Below are 23,266 nucleotides of genomic sequence, written 5' to 3' on the forward strand. Positions count from 1 at the left end.
TCGCTGCCCCAATAAATTATCACAGTACCGTGAGCGTACGTCACACATACGCGTTTCAACATAAACACCGGCGCTGACATACGCCAGCAAAAAACACAAACAGGAGTCCGGCACAGGACTCCCTTATAAGGTGTTTGGACTTTTATCCTCGCCCAACCCCCTCTTCCTCCCCCCCCCCTCTCTCTCTCTCACTCACTCTCTCTCTGTCACACACACACACACACACACCCCACCCCCCTCCCCCGCCCGCCCGCCTGCCCTTGCTCAGTCTGTCAGGGTGGGGTCAGCGGGGTCAGTTTGCAGAGCGTCCTGTCCTGCTGCTTCGTGGAAAGCGGTGGACTTTGAGGTGTTTGGACAGGTGATCACTGCGGGCAAACTTCTTCTCGCAGACGATGCACTGGTACGGTTTCACCCCGGAGTGCGAGCGCCGGTGCCTGGACAGCTCGTCCGATCGCGAGAACCTGGGAGAGTGAAGAGCAGAAGACAAGCAGAATCAGAATCAGAATCACTTTTATTGCTACAGTATACAAGTTACATACGAGGAATTTGTCTTAGTGTCTGCATGCAGCGTAGCGGTCACATCAATATGCAGGGATAAGAAGTAGGAAGATGACTAAAAACAATCACAAAGTTGCAAGTGCAATCAAATCGAGTAAATATATACAATAGGTACATGAGTGGTAAAGTGTTCTGTGCATAATAAATATGAATTTGCGTTGAATTTACATGAGATTCACAGACTAAGTTAAATAAGCGTTAAATAGGCAGTGGATTTACATTAATTTACAGTCAGAGTTAAATAAGAGTTTACATTGAATGTACATGAAATTTACAGGCTAAGTTAAATAGGCATTAAATGTGCAGTGGAGTTAGATGAATTTACAGTCCCAGTTAACCAGGTATTAAATTAGATATGAGTTACAGTTTTATGGGGGGGGGGTTCAGCTGAGTTCAGGAGGAGGTAGGGGGGGTGGTGAGGTCCTTGGTGGAAGGGGTTTCCGGGCCTTGTTGGTGAGGCTGATGGCGGTTGGGAACACGGGGAAGTACATTTTTTCAGATCTCTACGATTTTTGTATTTCTTTGTATTTTTTATTATTTTTTCAGGCCCAATTCCCTCAAATTCAAGGACCCGATCATGCCATAGTTTGAGACAGGGATCAAGGTTAATTACTGTTACCACACTGAGAATTGCTATAATGAGAACTAGCATGCTTCGCTCACAGGCAACGGTTAAAAAGAGAGAGACTTGAATGTGTGAATTTCTATTCTTGCACAAAATGAATAAATTCAAGCACTTTCAATGACCCACGTCTATTTATGTCTATTTACCTTGATCTTTTTTTGGGGGGGGGGTCAAATTCACAACCTTTCGAGGATTTCAGGGACCCGTGGGAACCCCTGAATAACGGATGTAAAGCCACATTTCACAAAGTGAAAAGAAAACATTCAATTCTTTCTGAGTTCAAGATGACACCTCACAACACGCTACGCAGCCCCCCCCCTCTCTTTCCCACTAAGTATGAAGTCGGCGCAGTAACGAGTGAATTCAGAAACGCTTTAACACTAAAAGAAAGGATGTAGTAGTCACGCGTCAAGCTGCCAGACCGCAACATAAAAGCCATGTCGAGCCCCTTTTTACACGGCGAGCGGGGTAATCCGAGAGGTGTGAAGCTATACGCGTGTATCGCTCCACTCCGTACTCTGTGAAGTTAAGAAGCCGCCCTTCCACATTTAGCACAACACATGAGTACTATAAATCCCAGCAGTCTATTCTCGGGGTCTGGTCCTGGCCCTCTTAAGGTCTTTGGCTAAGCTTATGCTGGTCAGATGGCAGGGCAGTGAAAGGGTTAAGGGGATCATAAAGTAGTCTCTCTATGCGGTCAATCTGTTAAGATCGGTTTAATCGCTAACACGGATTCATTTCCAGTAGCTAGCAGCAGCATTTAGGCTGGAGCCATGGAGGCGATAATTCACTCGGACGTAAAAGATGTCACTCACTGTTATTTCAACCCCGTTTCCACTCCAGACATGGGATTTCACAAATGGCCTGTTCATTTTTATAGCCTAGCAATAAAAGTTGCAATCAAAAGATCACCGATAGGGCCGATGATGAGGCTCGGCCAAAATGGAATTTGAACTGAAAGGACTGACAAAACGCTTGCACCCCCCGAGGACTGATTTAGCTGATTTGGTATTGAGGCATTATCAGGCTTCGATCTGCGCATCAAAGTCTGTAGTTTTCGTCCGAAATTGTCACACGTTTTACATAAATACGACCTCATGTTGTGTCACTCACGTTTACACACTGACTCCGACGACTTCGTCCATCATTAAAGTTTTCGGAACAGGTTTGATTTTCTGCTTCCCCCCTCCCCCCACAATCAGTCAATAGCCTTTTGCGAGCTGTTTGACCCGTCTGTGTTTTCGGAGGACAGTTAAAAAATATTAAAAAATAAACGAAAAAACCCAGACTGTCTCTGCAAAGACCTTGATTCAGCTGCATGTCTGCAATGGAGGGTGGATTGGCTTCTAGCCAGAGAAGCCATCTAATAGCCAGGGTTGCTGGTTCATTTGCCAAGATCTGTTCAAACCATCTGGACTATATAAACTCTACATATTCAGTGTTGGGGGGTAACTCATTACAAAAGTAACATATTACATGTAATATATTACTTTTAGCAGTAACTCAGTAATATAACTTATTACTTATAGGATTTCAGTAATATTATACCAGTTACTTTGTCAAGTAACTCAAGTTACAAATTTAGTTATTTTTTTTTAATCAAAGCACATAAAGATACAATCATTTCCTAATCAAACTGTGTGTTTTTATGCAAATAACCACGACAGATGACAATAACAAAACAAAAAAAGAATAACATTTAGAAATTTGGATTGTTTACACCGACTTCAAGGCGGTTGATATTATTTTTCGGGATGGTTCCGGGGCAGCGATGTCATTCTGCTGCTGCTGTTGTTTTGGTGAAAGTAATGCAATAAGTAGTGTAATAAGTAACGAGTTACTCTAGACGGTAATATTGTAAAGTAACGTATTACTTTCAAATGAAAATAACTAGTAATATGTAATATATTACATTTTGAAAGTAACTTGCCCAACACATATATTTACACTTTTTTGGTGACTGTGTTACCGGAGTAGTAGAATAGGCAACTTCAGAATAAGTCGACATTGTAACAAGACATCGTCAGGTTCATTGCAGGCAGTGTCTATAAATAGCCTACATAATTGCTATCTGGACAACAGTACAGTGCACTGCTTAAGAGTTTGCAGAAGTTAAGCGTCCTTAAATTGTGTCTGGATACCATACTGCAGTCGTTTCTAAAAGGTCTTTGTGCAGTTCAACTTCAAATCCGTCCCGATGGAACCTAACCTTGTCAGGAGGTGTTGGTATGCTACCAAACATCAATGCTGAGTGGAAGAAATGCCTGATGTGAAGCGTGTCCCTGGTGTGTGACCCTTTGCGAGCTCTCAACCACGCCGCATTCTCTCCCCACTGTTTCCATCGCTATTACGGCATATAGAGAGGCAAAGTGACCGCCTACTTCCTGCTTCAGCACTGTACCAGAGAGTTTCAGCCGCCATGTATTTTCCCATAGACATTTCGTAAAATGCTTATAAAAGGAGTTTTGCTTGTTCAAACCAAACGGTTCAGATATATTTAGAAACAGGAGAGACCGCATAACATTTCACTTGGACCAAAACTTAAAAAACAACAATGAAAAAATATTTTCTTTAAATCCGCAGTTTTTTTACGATTTTCGTCTGAGTGAAATGTTATGCGGTCTCTGTTGTTTCTAAATATATCTGAACCGTTTGGTTTGACGAGGTAAAACTATTCTTATAAGCATTTTACGAAATGTCTATGGGAAAATAAATGGCGGATGAAAATCTCTGGTACAGTGCTGAGGCAGGAAGTAGGCGGTCACTTTGCCTCTCTATTGCCACAAATATCTTTGGTGTTCAATTTGCCGCGTTGCTAATGTCGCGTGGGTGCAGAGTGAAGGTGTGTTCCCATGAATGTCGCGTGGGTGCAGACAGTGAAGGGGGACTTCTACACTGGCAACCAATACACATGTCAAGCTGAGTGATTCTGTGGAAGAAGACACTTTCATTTAGATTATTTTACGACTGAGAGATTCTTGGAAAGGGATCCTGTGGGCCCGGGGACAACTGAACAGGAAGAAATGCTGACGCACGGATCTGACTGCCAAGGTGTTGGCTGGCGATCAAAGGCTCCACTAAGAGCAGCAATGTTCTGACTTTGTATTGACTTGTCTGGCAGGGGAGAACGGGTTACGAACACTCAAAAGGGATGTCTTAATCCGTATAGCACCAAGAGCCATGTCATGATTACTGATAGGATCAGTAGTGTTTGGAAATACAGTCTGCAATGTACTGTACACCGTGTGACTGCACTTTAGTCAAGTCAGCCAAGTTTATTTATATAGCACGTTCCACGCGACAGGCGTAGACTGGGATGGGCTTCAAAATAAAAAGCAAACAAGTTGGCAAAGATCATACGTTACAAATTCATATAGATAGGAACCGATACGATATAAAAAATAAATAAAATAAGATAAAAATAAGAAAAAACATACAAGATAATAAGGTATTAGTACAAAGGAATGAGATAAGAATGTTGCTGTTGTTGTTGTTGTTGTTGTTGTTATTATTATTATTATTATTAGGGTTTCAAACCCTATTGTAATTGCTATGTTTATTCTTTATTATTATTCTTATTATTCCATAAAACCGTATGCATGTCAGAAACCATAAGGCCCACAGCAGCCAAACTTTGCACATAGGTTGGTGGCATGTTACTAGATGCCATAGAAATATTAATTTCATTCTCATACTTTTTAAGTGGTGAAGCCGCTTCTATGCGTGATTTTGCTCATATGCAGTGTAGTCATCTATAGGTCAGCAGTTGGCAGTTGGCTTGAACCCCTGGTATTGCCGCTTGCGGCTATATTTATTATATTATTATTATTATTATTATTATTATTAATAGTCATTAATAGTAATAACACAGATTCAAAAATAAAAGTTGACCCTGTTAACCACACACTTTAAAACCTAACTACCTTGTGAAAAGAGATGTGTTTTTAGTCTGCTTTTAAAAGAACACACTGCTGTATAGCAGACCTTAGTTTAGAGGATCCCAGAGACATGTAGGTTGTGATGAGGAGACTTTTATTTGATGATCACCAAGGCGATAATCGGCCGTCGGGCGATGTGGCGGGGCCATCAGTGAGCGTCTGGTCAACCTAGTCTTTGCGGTGTATCGCGCATCGTTGACACTATATAGTCCTTGTCGGCGGCTCTTTTTGGCCGATTCGACACGTCGAAGATAAATCACTCTGATTGGCTGGTGGCCAGCAAAGCGAATCAGTGCAGGAGAAGAGAGGGCACGCACAGAACATTCTTCTCATTTCTCAGATTCATCTCATCTGATCATTCCAATCCACGGGTATTTTCACAACCACGTGGCCTTCGGGAAAGCCCCTTGAGCCTGTCGCTGTACATCACCCGTTTAGCTGAGTTGTCCGCCCAACGCCTCCTCCCTTCTTTCTTTCTTTCTTTCTTTCTTTCTTTCTTTCTTTCTTTCTTTCTTTCTTTCTTTCTTTCTTTCTTTCTTTCTTTCTTTCTTTCTTTCTTCCACAAGCAAAAGACCAGGCAAGGGCTGACAACGCCGGTCATGGCCGTAGCCAGGGTTTGAGAAATACCGAGGTCATTTTAGCACAGTGCGGTGGGTCCAGGGGGGGCTCGGTTAGAAAATGGTGTCCATTTGAAAGTAAAATGCTTCAATCTGGTGCACTTTGAGAGCAAAAATAAGAGGCTAGATCTACAAAGAACTACAGACATCATATTAGATGAATATCCTCTTTACTGTGCTGTTGCTTTACAATGATACAAAAAATAAATGTCTCCCCACATAATAATAATACTGTATATATTCTGCATACAGGTCACATTATGGCAGAATACTGCTCAATTAAATACAATGACCCATCTACACAAACATCACTTATAGGGGAGTTACTTACCCATACACTTCAATAGAACTGTCCCCAACCACAAGCCCCAATGCAAAATGTGAACGTTGTGGTGAGTTATGTCTCTTCCTTCTATATATAGCACACAGAGAGGAAGCAAATTGTTGGCCGGGACTATTAAAAATAATAATAATAAATAAATAAATAAATACCGAGGTCATGACCTCGGTGTTTCAATGGTAGTTACGGGCATGATGCCAATGCCATTTGCCACTTTTTCTCGATTAGAAGTACCTATTACAAAACCATGAAAGTGGTGTGTGAAAACGCGCTGCTTCGTTTCATGTATCTAGTTTGTATATTTGCAACCCTATTCACCTTATGTAGCCACGCCCATTTGACCCGGTTGTGTGGTCGTGTGACGACTTCCGGCAAAAAAAAGAAAAAGAAAATGGCTGGCTGCTCCAATATCATCTAACTCTGAATTAACTAATAATTTAGCCAATTGTATGTAACATACCAAATAAAAAGCAAACGGCAATGTCTAAGAATGCAACGCCATGTAACTGGCTCGTTCATTCTCGCATTCCTGGGAATTACGTTAACGTCTGCAGATCTTAATAGACGTAAGTGGCTCGAGCTGTGCTCGGAGGAGAGAAAACCATCTGAAGCTTTCTTTGTTGGAGTCCAGGTATGTTTTACAAGAAAGTGCTCGTCATTGTCGACGATAACGTTATCTGACCTGGCTAACAGTGGATACTCCGCTTGCTTGCCTTGCTGTGTACCGAGCTCAAAGTTAGTAGGCTACGTCCTTTGTTTTACCCCCTGCACTGTCCGCTACAAAAACAACTTTCTTCCTTCGACGTTCTTTTGTATTTGGCGCCGTGACCGCCTGAAGTGTTAACACGACCCGGAAGAATTTGGCCCACTCCCGCGTCTGAACATAAGGTGAATAGGTCTCACACAGGTGCAGAACGTACAGACTTAATTGGCAATCGGCTGTAGTCTTTACGGTGTGTTCAAGTGCGCAACACCTTTTGGCCCCGCGACACAGGCGACGTGAGGCGACGCAACAACAGTCGGCCTTCGTGGCCGCCAGTCCTTTGAAGTACCCGCGGTGTGGCCCAGCCTTAAAGGAACACTCCGCCCATTTTCAACCAGCTTTGTATCATTAGAACATCAGTAGTATATCAGAAAACTGTAAACGGTTTTGAAGTCTGTCATTTAATTTGACAGTTATTGAGTGTTAAAGTGTGGACCAGTGACATCACTGGTCCACACTAACTCAAATTAATAACTCATTAACTCAAATCAACTCTCAATACCTGTCAAACTATTCATCATTCATCTATTTTGACAGTTATTGAGAGTTCATCATACATCTATTTTGACAGTTATTGAGAGTTGATTTGAGTTAATGAGTTATTAATTTGAGTTAGTGTGGACCAGTGATCCACACTTTAACACTCAATAACTGTCAAATTAAATGACAGACTTCAAAACCGTTTACAGTTTTCTGATATACTACTGATGTTCTAATGATACAAAGCTGGTTGAAAATGGGCAGAGTGTTCCTTTAAGGGATTAGCCTGGTGTGTGTTCAGTGAGCAAGTCAACAACGTAGAAAGGAGATAAGCCATTCATAGATTAAAACAACAAATCTGCTGCACTGCACTGTGCGCACACACACACACAGAGACACACACACACACACACACACACACAGAGACAAAAACACAGGCAGAAACACTCGCACAAAATGCACATTCAATTGTAAATGGCCTGCATTTACAGTATATAGTGCTTTACAATCAGTAGGTACATTCACCCACCAACGGGAGCAATTTTGGGTTCAGTGTCTTGCCCAAGGACACTTCGACATGCAGACTGGAGGAGCCGGGAATCGAACCACCGACCTCTGGTACCCAAAGCGATTAGTGGATGACCCACTCTACCTCCTGAGCTACAGCCGCCCCCTACTACTACTACTTGCATACTACCCGCATACTACCCGCATACTACTTGAACAAGACTTGCTCTGTGTGTGTGTCTCTCTCTGTGTGTCTCTCTCTGTGCGTCTCTCTCTGTGTGTGTCTCTGTGTGTGTCTCTCTCTGTGTGTGTCTCTCTCTGTGTGTGTCTCTCTCTGTGTGTGTGTCTCTCTCTGTGTGTCTCTATCTGTGTGTGTGTCTCTCTCTGTGTGTCTCTCTCTGTGTGTGTGTCTCTCTCTGTGTGTCTGTACCATATCAGCTTCAAGCCGGGACACGATACAAACCATGTACAGCTATTCTACTGACTCACACTGGGCCTCGGCCCAACTATAACATAGCGCACCGAGGGGGCTCTTTCAACAGAACATGCGTTTAGGATTTATGCAAATAGACAGCCATGATTGTTCTTTAAATCCACCGTGTTTGGGAAGATTGATCACGCGCCAGTTCGTTCCCTCACAGGTTCTTGCCATCTGTCTCGCTCAATCTGGTGATCCCTCTCTCTCTCTCTTTATCTCCTCCTCCACTTCTTCATTTCCCTCTCTCTCTCTCTCTCTCTCTCTCTCTCTCTCTCTGCACGTCCTAATCTAACGCGCTCCAGGTTTCCAAACTCTTTCCTTCCCAGGGTTGAGGGGAGAGGCCAATGAGCCCACAATGCCAGGAAATTGGATGTAGTTCACGGGAGTGTTTATTTTTTTCTCCACCTGCACCTTAACTCGTCAGGGCGGGTTTGGCGTGGGCGCAGCACGACACACATACTATACATAGTGTGGGCACTGTGGGAAGCGCTTAACGTTACACAGGTTCTGTTCTAGCTTGTCCTCGACTCAGCGGAGCGTGGAGAAAACACCTCGTCTGTGAAGGTGGGAGCGAGCACGTGGGTTACTGCGAAATCTTAACCCAGTCGCCACGGTAGAATGTGGACAGTTTCCGTTTCGGCAAGCCACATGTACCCTACCTCAACGCGTGTGAACCAAAAATACGTTGCATAATGAACATTTGAAATTAAACCACTTTTCCAACATAAATTTGTAAAAGATGTCGGTTGAAATCATCGCCGAGTTCCCAGTTCATTTAAGGCATACATGGGCCCGCGATGGAATTGCAAAAAAAAAAAAAAATTTTTTTACAGTGCACCTGAACGCAACATGCAAGATACCCGCTGAATAAGTGTCCAAATGTTCATGTCATTCTGGCCAATACTCTTCTGTTATAGCATTTCAGTCTGGAATATGGAATATCTTTCAATAATATTTATGACTAAAAGGCTAAAAGTAATCTCATGTGTAAGAAATGACTGTTCTACATTGAAGTAGAAATTTAAATAATTAACTTGTTGGTTTTGGATTTATTTAGTTTCAAGAGTGCATTTTTGTTCTTTGTGGCTTTGAGAATCCCAGGCCACTTACTGATACTTAAATGCTTAAATTAACCCACTCATATTCTGGTTTATTTCAAGAAAAAAAAATTAGCTAGTGGAAATTCGAATTGGCTGGTAACTTTAAAATCTAGCAGCCATATTGGCAGGTGGTGAAAAAAGTTAATTTCAAGCCCTGCAGGGAGAGCAGGTGGTGACATAGGAGTGAGTGAGAAAAGGATCAAATATTGGTGGTTAAGACTGAATAATGACATCACAACTGTTAATTTAAAATGAGTTATTCCTCTAAACCTGGCTTCAAATGCCCAAAATTTTTCACGCTGGCGCCGTTCAGCCCTCAGCAAAAACTGGTAGCGAGGATATTTTTTTGTGGCCCTTTCTATCATCAAAGTTGCCCATCCATGGGTTATGGCATGACAATATTTGTTCGCCCCCCGGCAACAATCTGGGTTTCTCATGTGGCCCCCCATGAAAAATAGTTGCCCACCCCTGATTTAAGGTGACCAGATTTCTGAAATGAAAATCGGGGACATTTCCACTTCGGCAGTCAATATATCATTACAATATCCAATGTTATAATCTATGAAATACAAAAAACGGACAATCCAAAATGTTGGTTGTGGCCAATGGATGCCTTAGTTTCATATGATATCAGTATCTTCACTTTAGCTTTAACAATGAGCCCGCTAGAGCCTGTGAAAGACAGTCATCTCAGCCGCGGACGAGGAGTAGAAAATCGGGGACATTTTCGGGGACAGCTCCAGCCGGAGACAGGTCACCAAAAACGGGGACTGTCCCTGAAAGTCGGGGACGTCTGGTCACCTTAAGTTAATTTGAACACAGGACGCAAATAAATCAACTTGGTTATGGTTCGGCAACTAAAACGATTGGTAAAGGTTAGGCTTATTATTTAGGTTAGGGTTAAATAACGGAAACGGTAAATGTGACTCATGGCTGAAATGTAGACGTTTGAAAGCGGTAGGGGTCGAACACGGCTCTCTGGTGTGAAAGGCAAGTGTTTTACTGGATTCCCTAACTCCATCCATACTACTCCCTTACTGGCTACCATGCTATTTCAATAGCAGACTCTGATGTGTGTAACAGTTATATTTATTCTTGTGACCAGGCTGACTTTTCTCTGCTCGTTCTGTCTCTTCTCCTTCATCTCCCACAACGTCTCTGTCGCCGCGCGGCCTTCTCTATCAGTGGCTCGCATTCGACTCACTCGCTTCAAAGGGAAATCCCCTCCCATGCATGACTACGGTAATCAATAACAGAAGCGGGTAATCAATAACAGCAAACGTACATACAGACAAGCATAAAAACTCTTGTGACGGACGGCGCGGTGGGAGTCCTGCCAGTGCAGATGGTTTACGGTAATGCGGTGGCCGAGCGGTTAGGGAAGAGGCCGTCCTTCAACCCGGAGGAGCGCGGGTTCAAGCCGACTGAGCCGGCTGAGCGTGACCTTTGACCTCTCTGTGGAGGCGGGAGCGACAGAGAAGTACCAGTATTATAAATTTAGGAGAAAATGGTGTCTGGTGTCTGTAATCTGGCAGGATTTCTAGCCCATAAACTAACTACTAACTTGGCCAATTGTATGTAACATACCAACTAAAACGGTAATGTCTAAGAATGCAAAGAAATTAACTGGCTCGTTAAACTCGCATTCCAGGAATATTGTATTTACCGCAATGCTTCTCAAGTTAGCGTAACTGGCGCGTGCCTCAGAGAGCCTGGTTGTCAGGGGTCGCCCCTCGGAGATTCCAGGCGGGCGGGCACCACTCATGCATCGGATTGTCCGCTCCGCTCCACACAGAAGCAGCTGGCTGCCTGGTACTCGGCAGATCCCACTCGCGTAGCACCGCAACGCGCTGAATCCCACTCGATTTGGGGGCGGAACACACCAGGATTGGCCAATGCCAAAGCCAGTCCCCAGAATTGTCAAATCAAATCATCGACATGCTATTATGGTCCGCCTCTCAACCCTGTCATCTCAGACAATATTTGTTTTCAGACTCTCAAACACCTCGCGCTGCTTGCATTCTGTTGGGTTAATTTCGTCTTTAACCAAGTTATTTTACTTGCCTAATCATAACTGCAACAACCAACCTTTTGGGATGTATCAACGTTTTCAGAAAAACATTCATTCAAATGTGGCTCAGCCAGGAATCAAACCCTATTCTCCACCATTGCAGGCAAACCTAACCACCTAACCCCCTCCACCACAAGCTCCAACCACAATTTCAGTTTTTCTTACCATGGTGAAACCCTAACCCTAAACCCTTAACTAAGTTGGATAACAACATAAGAACCAACATCCTTAAAAGAAAAAGAAAAATGCATTGAAACATGTTTGAAGAGTTTTGTGGCGTTTCTCTGTTCCCCCATCATCCTGATGTGAGCTGGGCCTTCTTAATCGGACCGCAACCCAGGCATTCTGGGTATGCAGGCCACGATCATAGGGCTAGTCTCTCCCATGATCATTTTGAGACAGTACGGTAATGTCTCTTTATCTGGCTGCTTAGGCCTAATGCCTAGCACTCCTATTCGTGATATTGTATTGTATTGACTGAACTTGTAATGTTGTGATTTTGTCTTTTCGATTATTTTCCATTTATCTCTGAATATTGATACAACGCTGCATACTTACACAAAGACAAATTCCACATTATGTAATCTTGCATAATTGTGGCAATAAAAGTGATTCTGATTCTGATTCTCTCTTTCTGCGATCTCCATTCAAGTACAACTGCTGCCAAAACAGACGCTAGCTTGTCACCACCCGACAACGCATCAGCTGGCAAGGTCGGCCAGCCCCCGTCCCGCTGACAGACGTCAGGTACGCACGCATAACGTGTGTTTACAGCAAAGCCAGTCCAACACAAGCCGCATATCAGAGCTGGAAGAAAACAGATGCAGCATCAGGCCTTAACCCATTGATACCTGATGCAGCATTTGCGTGTATATCCCTCATTTGTGTGTGTATCCCTTTAAGACCGCGAACCACGTCACGCGGTTCGCGGTCTCAAAGGGATACACACACAAATGCTGCATCAGGTATCGATGGGTTAAAGGGAGAACAAGACAAAATGCTGCGTCGGGTCTTAATTCTTCCCAATCCAATATGTGTTGAACTCTAGCGAAGAGGAACAGAGGCCAGAATAGTTGGACACAACAGACAGAGAGGGAATAAAAGTCCAAAAAGCTTGGGACGGCCGGGGGAAGTCTAGCAAAGACATTTAAAGTGCGTGTCTCAGTGAGTTATCTGCAGGAGCTCAGCCAATGAAATAGCTCTCCTCTCTAAGTCCAGTGGCTCTAACACATGGATCTGTTCTCGGGTTACTGAGGGCTCTGAGGAGCACGACTCCCCAATTCACCTCCATTTCCTGCTCCAACAGGAGAGGAGCAGGGAGAGGGCAACTCTATATGATACTATATTGCTGTTGTCATGTGGAAACCCTGGAAGACCTTTTATGTTTGAACTTTGGGTTGGGAAAATTCCCCGTCATATGAAAGGGCTTAAGAAACCCTTTCCGAAGCAAAAACCCCAAAGTCATCGAGCTAAAAGCAAGTCTGTGTTCCTTTAGTTGCTGGAAAATGTTGGCGATATGAGGTTTTCAGATGACAACAGCAATATGTTAATATGAATTCAGCTAGAGGTATGTAGAGTTTATGGATATAGTATTATAAAGTGCAACACTGGGGATGCAAGAAAAAGCCTGCTGTGGTCTATCCCACATGTTAACTAGTTTTAGAACAGGTTGCTTTAGTCGCAACTTCCGCTCTCGTATTCACAGTAGACACGAGGCGACTTTACTTTACTTTACTTTATTTCATTTGGCAGACGCCTTTATCCCAAGCGACGTACAACAAGTTATTTACAATAAAAAACAACAAGAATACAAAGTCAGAGACTAGCAAAAATAGAACAATGTAAACAGTCAAACAAGGCAGTGACAGGATCACAAAAAAGGTCCGTTCATGAAGGAATACCGAAAAGGTGAGTTTTTAGTCTTAGCCATTTCCACCATTTCGGTGGTGAACTTATGCTGCCTTCGACTTGAAGGCAGCATAAGTACTCGACGGCTGCCTTACCTCAGCCTGTCTGCTCCAATAAAGCTTGAAAGACATCTCTGTGATTCTGACCAATCACCTGTGGCGAGCTCCAGTTTAAATAATCCAGCACATAATAACACACAACTTCCCTGCCTTAGTACCTACACACCTCAAAATGGTTGCTGTGAAAAGGGTCTGGATTTGATACAGCGATAGCCATTATTAAAAGCTCCATCCACCTCAGTTCTACGCTACGCTACATTGATCCCTGCAGCAGCCGTTTCGGAGGCAAATCACCAGCAGTTGGTTCAGCATGCAAACAGGCAGACCTGGTAGAGAAGGCCAGGGGAAGGCAGGGTAATAGCGCTTGGATTATCCCTGTTCATCAGGCAGTGTGCTGACAATATAACTGCTGAATTAGTGAGATCTCCAGTGGATTAAGTTGTTTGTCCCGTACATGTTCAGTGAATTATGGTCAAGCTTTGGCCAAATACAGTACAGCTGCAGCCTATTAGCACTCACGGTGGAGGCGGAGTGCGCTGCAAATCAGCAGGATTAAGACCTGATTGGACAGGTTTCTGAGCAGGGCATTTCATCACCAAGGTATGTTTCCATCCAAGCTGTCAAGCGGACTTTAAAGTGGCCCTGCCCCCCACCACCACCACCCCGCCAACGGAGGCGCTGTTTGCCTAAATTAAGGTCTGATGTCTGCCCACAGGAGATGACAAATCAAACGCTAAAGGGACACTCCGCGCAGATTTTCAACCAGCTTTGTATCCTTACAAAATCAGTAGTATATCAGTATCAGAAGACAGTTTTGTTGGACCAGTTGTGGACCAGTGATGTCATTTGTTGCACGCATATTACATCACTGGTCCTCAACTTAAATCAAATCAACTCTCAATAAGTGTCAAACTAAAGGAATGACTGCAAAACCGCTCACAGTTTTCTGATATACTAGTGATTTTCGTAATGATACGAAGCCGGTTGAAAATCAGCGTAGTGTTCCTTTAAGAGCAAAACACAAACTGTCCTAAACAACAGCAAAAATATTTTGCCATACTTTTTCGTCGTGGATCTTTTCTTCTCATTTCATCATAATTCACATACTTGGATGGAGAGCCAGCCAGTGTTGAAGTCAAGTCACTATATCTCGAGTCCAAGTCGGATCTCGAGTCCCCAGTGTTCGAGTCCAAGTCACCAAAGTCCCCAGTGTTCCAGTCCAAGTCACCAAAGGAGAGTCCGAGTCAAGTCCCCATCACCTGAGTTTGAGTCTGGAGTTACGCCCAATTTATGCTTTGTCTGCCGACACTTTTGAAACGGTCGCCGACAGAAATGAGGACTTGAGTCGACACTTTCAAGTGTCGGCGAGCAGTGTCTGCTAGCTGGTGAAATGTCTAGTGTCGCTGACTACGTCACAATGTGTCGCGCAAGTCTGATTGGCTATATAGACGGCACGCGCTTGACTTCCTTGTTTTGGTTTTCGCTCGACAAGAGGAATCTGATGAAGGTCTTACGACCGAAACGTTATTCTTTTTCTTTGACTTATTAAACTTTTAATTGCATGTGGAGACAGTGTGCGGGCATTTATTCTTGTACTGTGTCGGGTTTTGCCCTTCTCCGACGCACCTGTTGAGCCTAGGTGTGCGAAAGCTTTTTTCCTTCAGGTTTTCGCTGGATTGAAATGAATGAATGTGTCCCCGCTATTTTTATCAGCCTGTCCTTGATGTATGACTTTGTGAAAATCACAAAGAACATTGTGACCAATTTCCCAGAGAGAGATGTAGCTGCAGTCAAGTACGTTGCAGCCAAGTACGTTACATCTCGCCTCCGAGGTGGTTTCACTGTGCATTCCATTCCCTCTCTCGTTCGGCTGTCACGTGACCGTTGAACCGAGGCGAACGTTCACTGAAGTATAAATGCAACACCATGAGCGACACTTTCTTTTTCGTCTGCGAGCATGTGCTGAGCGACACTTTCTAATAAGTATAAATTAAGCTTTAGTCTATTGAACATGAATGCGTCTTTATCAATTACCAAGGTCGAGTGCTCATCCCCAACTTCCGAGTCTGAATGCATGAATGTCCAAGTCCAAGTCGAGTCACAAGTCCTGGAAATGTGTCAGTACTTGTTCTCGAGTCAAGTCGGACTCGACTACAACACGGCCAGCTGACAGAAAACTACAACACTGGAGCCAGCTGACAGAAAACTACAACACTGGAGCCAGCTGACAGAAAACTACAACACTGGAGACAGCTGACAGAAAACTACAACACTGGAGCCAGCTGACAGAAAACTACAACACTGGAGCCAGCTGACAGAAATTTCTACAACACTGGAGCCAGCTGACAGAAAACTACAACACTGGAGCCAGCTGACAGAAAACTACAACACTGGAGCCAGCTGACAGAAAACTACAACACTGGAGCCAGCTGACAGAAAACTACAACACTGGAGCCAGCTGACAGAAAACTATAACACTGGAGCCAGCTGACAGAAAACTACAACACTGGAGCTAGCTGACAGAAAACTACAACACTGGAGCCAGCTGACAGAAAACTACAACACTGGAGCCAGCTGACAGAAAACTACAACACTGCAACACTGGAGCCAGCTGACAGAAAACTACAACACTGGAGCCAGCTGACAGGGAACTACAACACTGGAGCCAGCTGACAGAAAACTACAACACTGGAGCCAGCTGACAGAAAACTACAACACTGGAGCCAGCTGACAGAAAACTACAACACTGGAGCCAGCTGACAGAAAACTACAACACTGCAACACTGGAGCCAGCTGACAGAAAACTACAACACTGGAGCCAGCTGACAGAAAACTACAACACTGCAACACTGGAGCCAGCTGACAGAAAACTACAACACTGGAGCCAGCTGACAGAAAACTACAACACTGGAGCCAGCTGACAGAAAACTACAACACTGCAACACTGGAGCCAGCTGACAGAAAACTACAACACTGGAGCCAGCTGACAGAAAACTACAACACTGCAACACTGGAGCCAGCTGACAGAAAACTACAACACTGGAGCCAGCTGACAGAAAACTACAACACTGGAGCCAGCTGACAGAAAACTACAACACTGGAGCCAGCTGACAGAAAACTACAACACTGGAGCCAGCTGACAGAAAACTACAACACTGGAGCCAGCTGACAGAAAACTACAACACTGGAGCCAGCTGACAGAAAACTACAACACTGGAGCTAGCTGACAGAAAACTACAACACTGGAGCCAGCTGACAGAAAACTACAACACTGGAGCCAGCTGACAGAAAACTACAACACTGCAACACTGGAGCCAGCTGACAGAAAACTACAACACTGGAGCCAGCTGACAGGGAACTACAACACTGGAGCCAGCTGACAGAAAACTACAACACTGGAGCCAGCTGACAGAAAACTACAACACTGGAGCCAGCTGACAGAAAACTACAACACTGGAGCCAGCTGACAGAAAACTACAACACTGCAACACTGGAGCCAGCTGACAGAAAACTACAACACTGGAGCCAGCTGACAGAAAACTACAACACTGCAACACTGGAGCCAGCTGACAGAAAACTACAACACTGGAGCCAGCTGACAGAAAACTACAACACTGGAGCCAGCTGACAGAAAACTACAACACTGCAACACTGGAGCCAGCTGACAGAAAACTACAACACTGGAGCCAGCTGACAGAAAACTACAACACTGCAACACTGGAGCCAGCTGACAGAAAACTACAACACTGGAGCCAGCTGACAGAAAACTACAACACTGGAGCCAGCTGACAGAAAACTACAACACTGCAACACTGGAGCCAGCTGACAGAAAACTACAACACTGGAGCCAGCTGACAGAAAACTACAACACTGGAGCCAGCTGACAGAAAACTACAACACTGCAACACTGGAGCCAGCTGACAGAAAACTACAACACTGGAGCCAGCTGACAGAAAATGTGTCATATCTGGAGAGCTTGAGATGGCTGCAGATGCTGTGTAGCTTTGTCCCCAAACCAGGTGACTGATAAGACCTGGAGGACTTTCTGCTGAGCTGGGCCAAACCTATCTGGATTCAGTCTCTCTCTCATAAACATACACACACACACACACACACACACACACACACACACACACACACACACTCACGCACACACACACTCACGTATTGGCCCTTTAACTTTTAACTGCATTCATTCCCAAAGGCCCTAACCCCTAACCTTAACCCTTAGTCTAACCTTAAACCAAGTCCAATCCTAAACTAACACCCTTATCTGATCCACTCCTAAACTAACCATAAGCTTAACCCTTACCCTAACCCAGGCATGTCCAAAGTCCGGCCCGGGGGCCAATTGCGGCCCGCGGACTGATTTTAAGCGGCCCCTTCAAAAAATATACTATATGTGGCCCTCTACACAGTATTGGTGAATCAAGCAAGGTCAATTTGCATTTTTTCCCTTCACCTAACGATGACAGCACTATCATACAGTTTGTACAAGTACCAAGTAGGAACAGCACAGGCAGAACTCATGTTTTCAGATGGTAAACAAGATCCTTAGAGTACAATTGTATCTTATGTCTGTTTTTTTTTTAAATAACCGATATGACGCGAGAAGCAGTTGGCCCTCCGGTATTTTCGCATTATCTAATCTGGCCCCCATTCAAAAAAGTTTGGACACCCCTGCCCTAACCTAAACCTAATTCTAATTCTAATTCTAATCTTAACTCTAAACTCACCCCTTGTTGAAGTGAGGACCATAATGTCCTCACTTTGGAGGACTTTCATCCTCTTTCTATCCCTGTGAGCATGTGGGGACATTTGGTTATCGTAAGGATACAAGTGCACGCACAGACACACACACACACACACACACACACACACACGCACACACGCACTCACGCACAAACACACACACACACACATGCACGCACGCACGCACACACACACACACACACACACACACACACACACACACACACACACACACACACACACACACACACACGCGCGCACCTGCACACCCATGTGCAATAGTAGCCGTATACGTATAGAGGTGGGGGGATCTATTGACTTGTCTATTCGCCTATTTCACTTCCCACCCAATTCACCCAATTTGTGTCTAAAAGGCAGGAAGTAACACAGGTGCAAGCAAGACACTAATGGGGGTTTCCAACTTCCAATCCATTTAGGTGTTCCAGTGGGCGTTAATTCGTGTCTTGCTTGCACCTGTGTTACTTCCTGCCTTTTAGACACAGAATGGGTGAATTGGGTGGCAAGTGAAAGAGGCTAATTGCCTCAAAAGGGCTCAGGGGGGGGGGGGGGGGCACCCCGGTGGCTCAGTGCGTAGAGCGCGTACTGTAAAGGCCTCCTCGCAGCAACCCGGGTTCAAATCCTCTGCTGATCTCACTCTCCCATGCCTTCATGTTTCTCTCTGACTGTCTATTGGATCCAATAAAGCATGACAATGCATATATATATATATTTATATATATATAGTGCTGACATTTGCACTTTGGATACACTTGTTTAAAAATTGAGATGATTAGTATGGTGAGAGAAATAATTCAGTGACAGAACAGCAGGTCCTCAGGTCAAACATCACGGTTTGAAAATTAATTCGTGCAACCTGAAACCGTCCGAAAAAACAACTTTGAACTTGATTCTGCAATAATCCAGTGTGTGTGTGTGCGTGTGTGCGTGCGTACGCGCGCGCGTGTGTGTGCGTGTGTGCGTGTGCATACGTACGCGCGCGTGTACGTGTGTAGTGAGTTGCAGACAGAGAGCAAACAAATGGACTAGCTAGCAGGGGGCAAAGTCTGCATGCAGGGAACTTCAAAGGGAACTTCTATCTAATCTACAACTCTGCCATGGTACAAAAACACAGATAGTGCACACACACACACACACACACACACACGCACACGGGGACACACACACACACACACACACACACACACACACACACACACACACACACACACACATACATCGCATGTAGAATGGGACAAATTACAACCTGCTTGTAATGTAGACTCTACATTTACCATCTCTGGAAAGGAGCCACCACCATTTCCCATCCCCTCCCAGCTATAAACTATGGAAATTGAGCTGCCCGTGTCATTTAGCCCTCACCTTGTATATCCTTCCATTCCCCGGTCAGATTTACTTCCCCGTAAAAGCTTTGCCTCGCTGTCTCGTAAAACAATATCTTGCTTCTTTAAAACAAAAAAAATAACGATAAGTAAAGACATCAAAGGCCCACTTTGTGAATAAGACTTCACTCCATTTTGGATCCAATTTGCTTACTGCTGACGATCAAAGGGGCAAAGAGTTTCGTCATGTGTCCACACTTAATGAGGTTTGCCTATTATTGTTGTTTTCCTTGAAGAGTGTCATTGTTCTATTTTCTTATCGGCAGTAATAACCGCACACTGAAGAACACAAATACATTTTATCATCATCCCATAAACCTAAGAGGAGCACTCTCTAGGGTCTTTTTTCTTATCTTTTGGTATCTCCGTCTATATGTCAAGAGCGGAAGTTGATAACCCCTGTTCACTGTAATCTATAGATAAGCATGTAGAAAAGGTTGTGATGCAAGAAAACTAGGTTTACTTCACGTTTATGCTTTTGGTGGGAAAATATGGATTTCTAGAATTGCACAATAGGGTTATTTAACAGGGAGGGCAATAAAACGTGGATGGCCTGAAGTTGGTGACGCTGTATTGCAGTCTTATCGATTGAGCCAGTTATCATCCTCATTCACTCATTCAATCATCCATCCAATGTTGTTGTTTTCCTAGTGAGGACAGACTGGATGCCTGTCCTCACTAGGAAAACGACAACATTGGTCGATTTTCAAATTAAAATGACCGATGTTAACGAATGCGACCTCTTGCGGTCGTGTGAGCAAGTGCGTGCGTGCAGTGCATACGACAGGGTTGGGAGCTGTAACCAGGAAGTAGCGGCGCCCTCTGGCGGTCTTTAACGTAACGGCTAATCGACACGTAAGATTGAAGGGGCGGGATTGGTGGGCTGGTCCTCGTCTTTCAACTTCCTTGTCGTGAGAGATCTGGTTCGCCTCCTCGGCGTGTTCCGTTTTTAACCGTAACCCAAACCAGAACCCAAACCGTAACCAAGTTTAAACATAATCGATGCGAGGTGTAGGCTATCACCTGCACGCCCTGTTTCACCCATGTAGTTTTAGGAGACATTGTAAATCGACTTTTGGTATGAGGACATGTTGCTTTCATCAGCTTCTCGTGATGTACAGAGAGTCCTCCATCACATGCATCATCTACCCATCCCTCCATCCACTGACCACTTTTCAACTTGCCCCCCCCCCCCACTGGACCTGATATAGTCACATTTGGTTCTGCTCACCTCCATCCACAGCCGGGCCATGTGCAGGCGAAGGGTTTCTCCCCGGTGTGCCTCCTAAGATGGGCTTTGAGGTGGCTGCTCTTGGTGTACATCTTATTACAGCCGGGAAAAGAGCACTTGTGCATTTTTATGAGGTCCGCTACCGCGCTCTTCTGGTACTTCTGACCTCCAATGAGGAACCCCGCGGTGGAACCTCCCCCGAGCCCCGCCTCCCCGAGCCCCATGGGTTTGGCGGCGATGGGCACCGGCGCGATCCGGACGAATTTGGACGGGCCTCCGGTCGGGCTCGTGCCGCTAAGGTTGGCCGGGGGAACCAGCTGAGGCACCAAGGCAAAGGTCTGCCCCTGGATGTTGACCAGGAGCTGGGCTATTTTGATGTCCGACGGGGCCTGGGGTTGCTGGGGCTGGGCTTGCTTGGTGGCAGTGTTTGATATAGCACTGGGGTTGGGCTCTTGCTTGATCTGTATGGGTTGGATTTGTAAGATAACGGGCACGCTGGAGGCGGCGCCCGAACCCTCTGTTGAAACCAACGGCGATCCGCAGTTCTCCTGCTTAATCCCATCAACAGCTCCACTACTAGAGCTAGACCTACTGATGCAACTCAAATCCATCGTCGATGGTGTATTGTCCATTTCAGACTCATGTCTGCTCTCTGTGGAGGAGGCGAGTGGAGAATCGCAAGCCACAGGCACCCTCTGGTCCGAGTTCTCTGAGCCGGGTTCTCCCGCTATCCTGCCGCCGGGACTGCCCACCTCGGCGTCCTCCGACGCCGGTGACATCCCTCCGTCGCTCCCCTCCTCTTCTCTCTCCATCGCCACCTCCATGTTCTCCTCCAGGAACTCCTCGATCTCCTCGAGGGTGGGCTGGAAGAGGAGCGCGGCCGGGTCCTGCAGCTCGTCCAGGAAGACGGGGAACTCCTGCTGCTGCAGGAGGCTCAGCCGCTGCTCCCTCCTCGACTCCCAAGCCAGGCCCACGGGGGAGTGGCAGGCGGCCGGGGAGGACAGGGACACAGAGGAGGACGGAGGAGGAGGAGAGAGAGAGACGCAGGGGGCGATGGAAGCCTGCGAGAGGAGCAGGTCCAGTAGGCTCTCCTCTCCCGACGAGCTGCTCCCGCTGCTCCTGCTCTCGTAGCCGGAGCCCAGCAGGGGGCGCCGCGACGATGACGGCGGCGGCGACGAAGCCTCGGGGCTGGAGCAGAGGGAGGAGCGCGGGCTGGAGGAGTCACTGAGGTCATCCTCGGAGGCGAACGGCGAGGAGGAGAACGTGGCCCCGTGGTGGTGGTGCGGGTGATGGTAGAGGCCCGCGTCGGTGACCATGGCGCCCGGTGACACGCCGCCGCCACCACCGTGGGGGTAGTGGCGGTCGTAGTCGGACGGCGGAGAGCTGGTGTAGTACAGGAAGGTCTCCTCGCCAAGTGGCAAGTGATCCACCATTCCTGAGCGGATGGCTGGCTGCTGCGATGACTCTCTGCTCGGCTCTGGAAACCAGGCTGTTCAGGAGGAGATGGGCTGGATGTTGGAGAAGAACGTCACTCTTCTTCCTGTAAAAGAGTAGGGATGTCACAATATATCGTCCCACAATATATCGCGATATCAAAACGTCAAATATCAAATGTATCGTTGAGAGGAAATCTCATATCGCGAGAAAAAGAAGCTGAACATGGTGGCACTGATCTGCATCTGATTGCATGCTCGCTCTCCTTTTCATTGCTTTGTTTGAACAGACGAGGGACGTTACAGACACGGAGGATGAAAATGGTGAAATTACTCAAATTAGCGTGGAGGATATGCCCCCTCAACTTACAAATCAACTTACAAAAAAAGATTGTTAAAATATCGTATCGTATCGTTACCGTGAACCCAATATCGTGTATCGTATCGTATCGTGAACTGAGTGTATCGTGACACCCCTATAAAAGAGTGATGATTGCATTCATCAGTGGAAGAAAACGTGACTTTGAAGTGGACTTCACATGAGCCCAAACTTAAACTTAATAGTACTGTTAGAATGCATGAAGTTTGGTGCAAAAATAGATATTGACCACTAGTGGCACCTACTCTATTTGTAGCATGAAGGTCAAACACTCCAGAATGAGTTTGAAGTTATTACAACCCTTCTTAAGTCATTGGCCATTGGAGAGAGACACACACACACACACACACACACACACACACACACACGCACGCACACAAACAGTAATATTGTAAAGTAACGTATTACTTTCAAATGAAAGTAACTCGTAATATGTAGTATATTACATTTTGAACTTACACTAACTTGCCCAACACTGATGTTAATACACACAAAAATAAAGATTGTTCACAAGTCTCAAGTCACCTCTCAAGTCACTGTATGTGTCACTTAAGTGCGACTCAAGTCCAAGTCTCAAGTCCATGGACCTACAGGGGGCACCCACCAGGAGGTTGAATGTTTGAGGGA

General features: G+C 45.4%; 1 protein-coding gene across 1 annotated transcript in view; it reads right to left on the reverse strand.

Annotated features, from left to right (window-relative positions):
- Positions 1-292: 292 nt before the first annotated feature.
- LOC310794713 (Krueppel-like factor 15) overlaps positions 293-23,266 on the reverse strand; it is a gene marked incomplete at its 3' end in the record, with an annotated part of 25,642 nt that continues 2,668 nt past the window's right edge. The window contains exons 2-3 of the mRNA XM_083656722.1: positions 20,828-22,367; positions 293-461 (exon numbers count right to left, since the gene is read on the reverse strand). Coding sequence (XP_083512848.1) covers positions 293-461; positions 20,828-22,260 — 1,602 coding nt within the window. The 5' untranslated portion in view covers positions 22,261-22,367. The remainder of the gene's footprint in view (positions 462-20,827; positions 22,368-23,266) is intronic.

The sequence above is a fragment of the Poromitra crassiceps genome (assembly GCF_964638095.1).
Source record: "Poromitra crassiceps genome assembly, chromosome: 20".
Lineage (NCBI taxonomy): Eukaryota > Metazoa > Chordata > Actinopteri > Beryciformes > Melamphaidae > Poromitra > Poromitra crassiceps.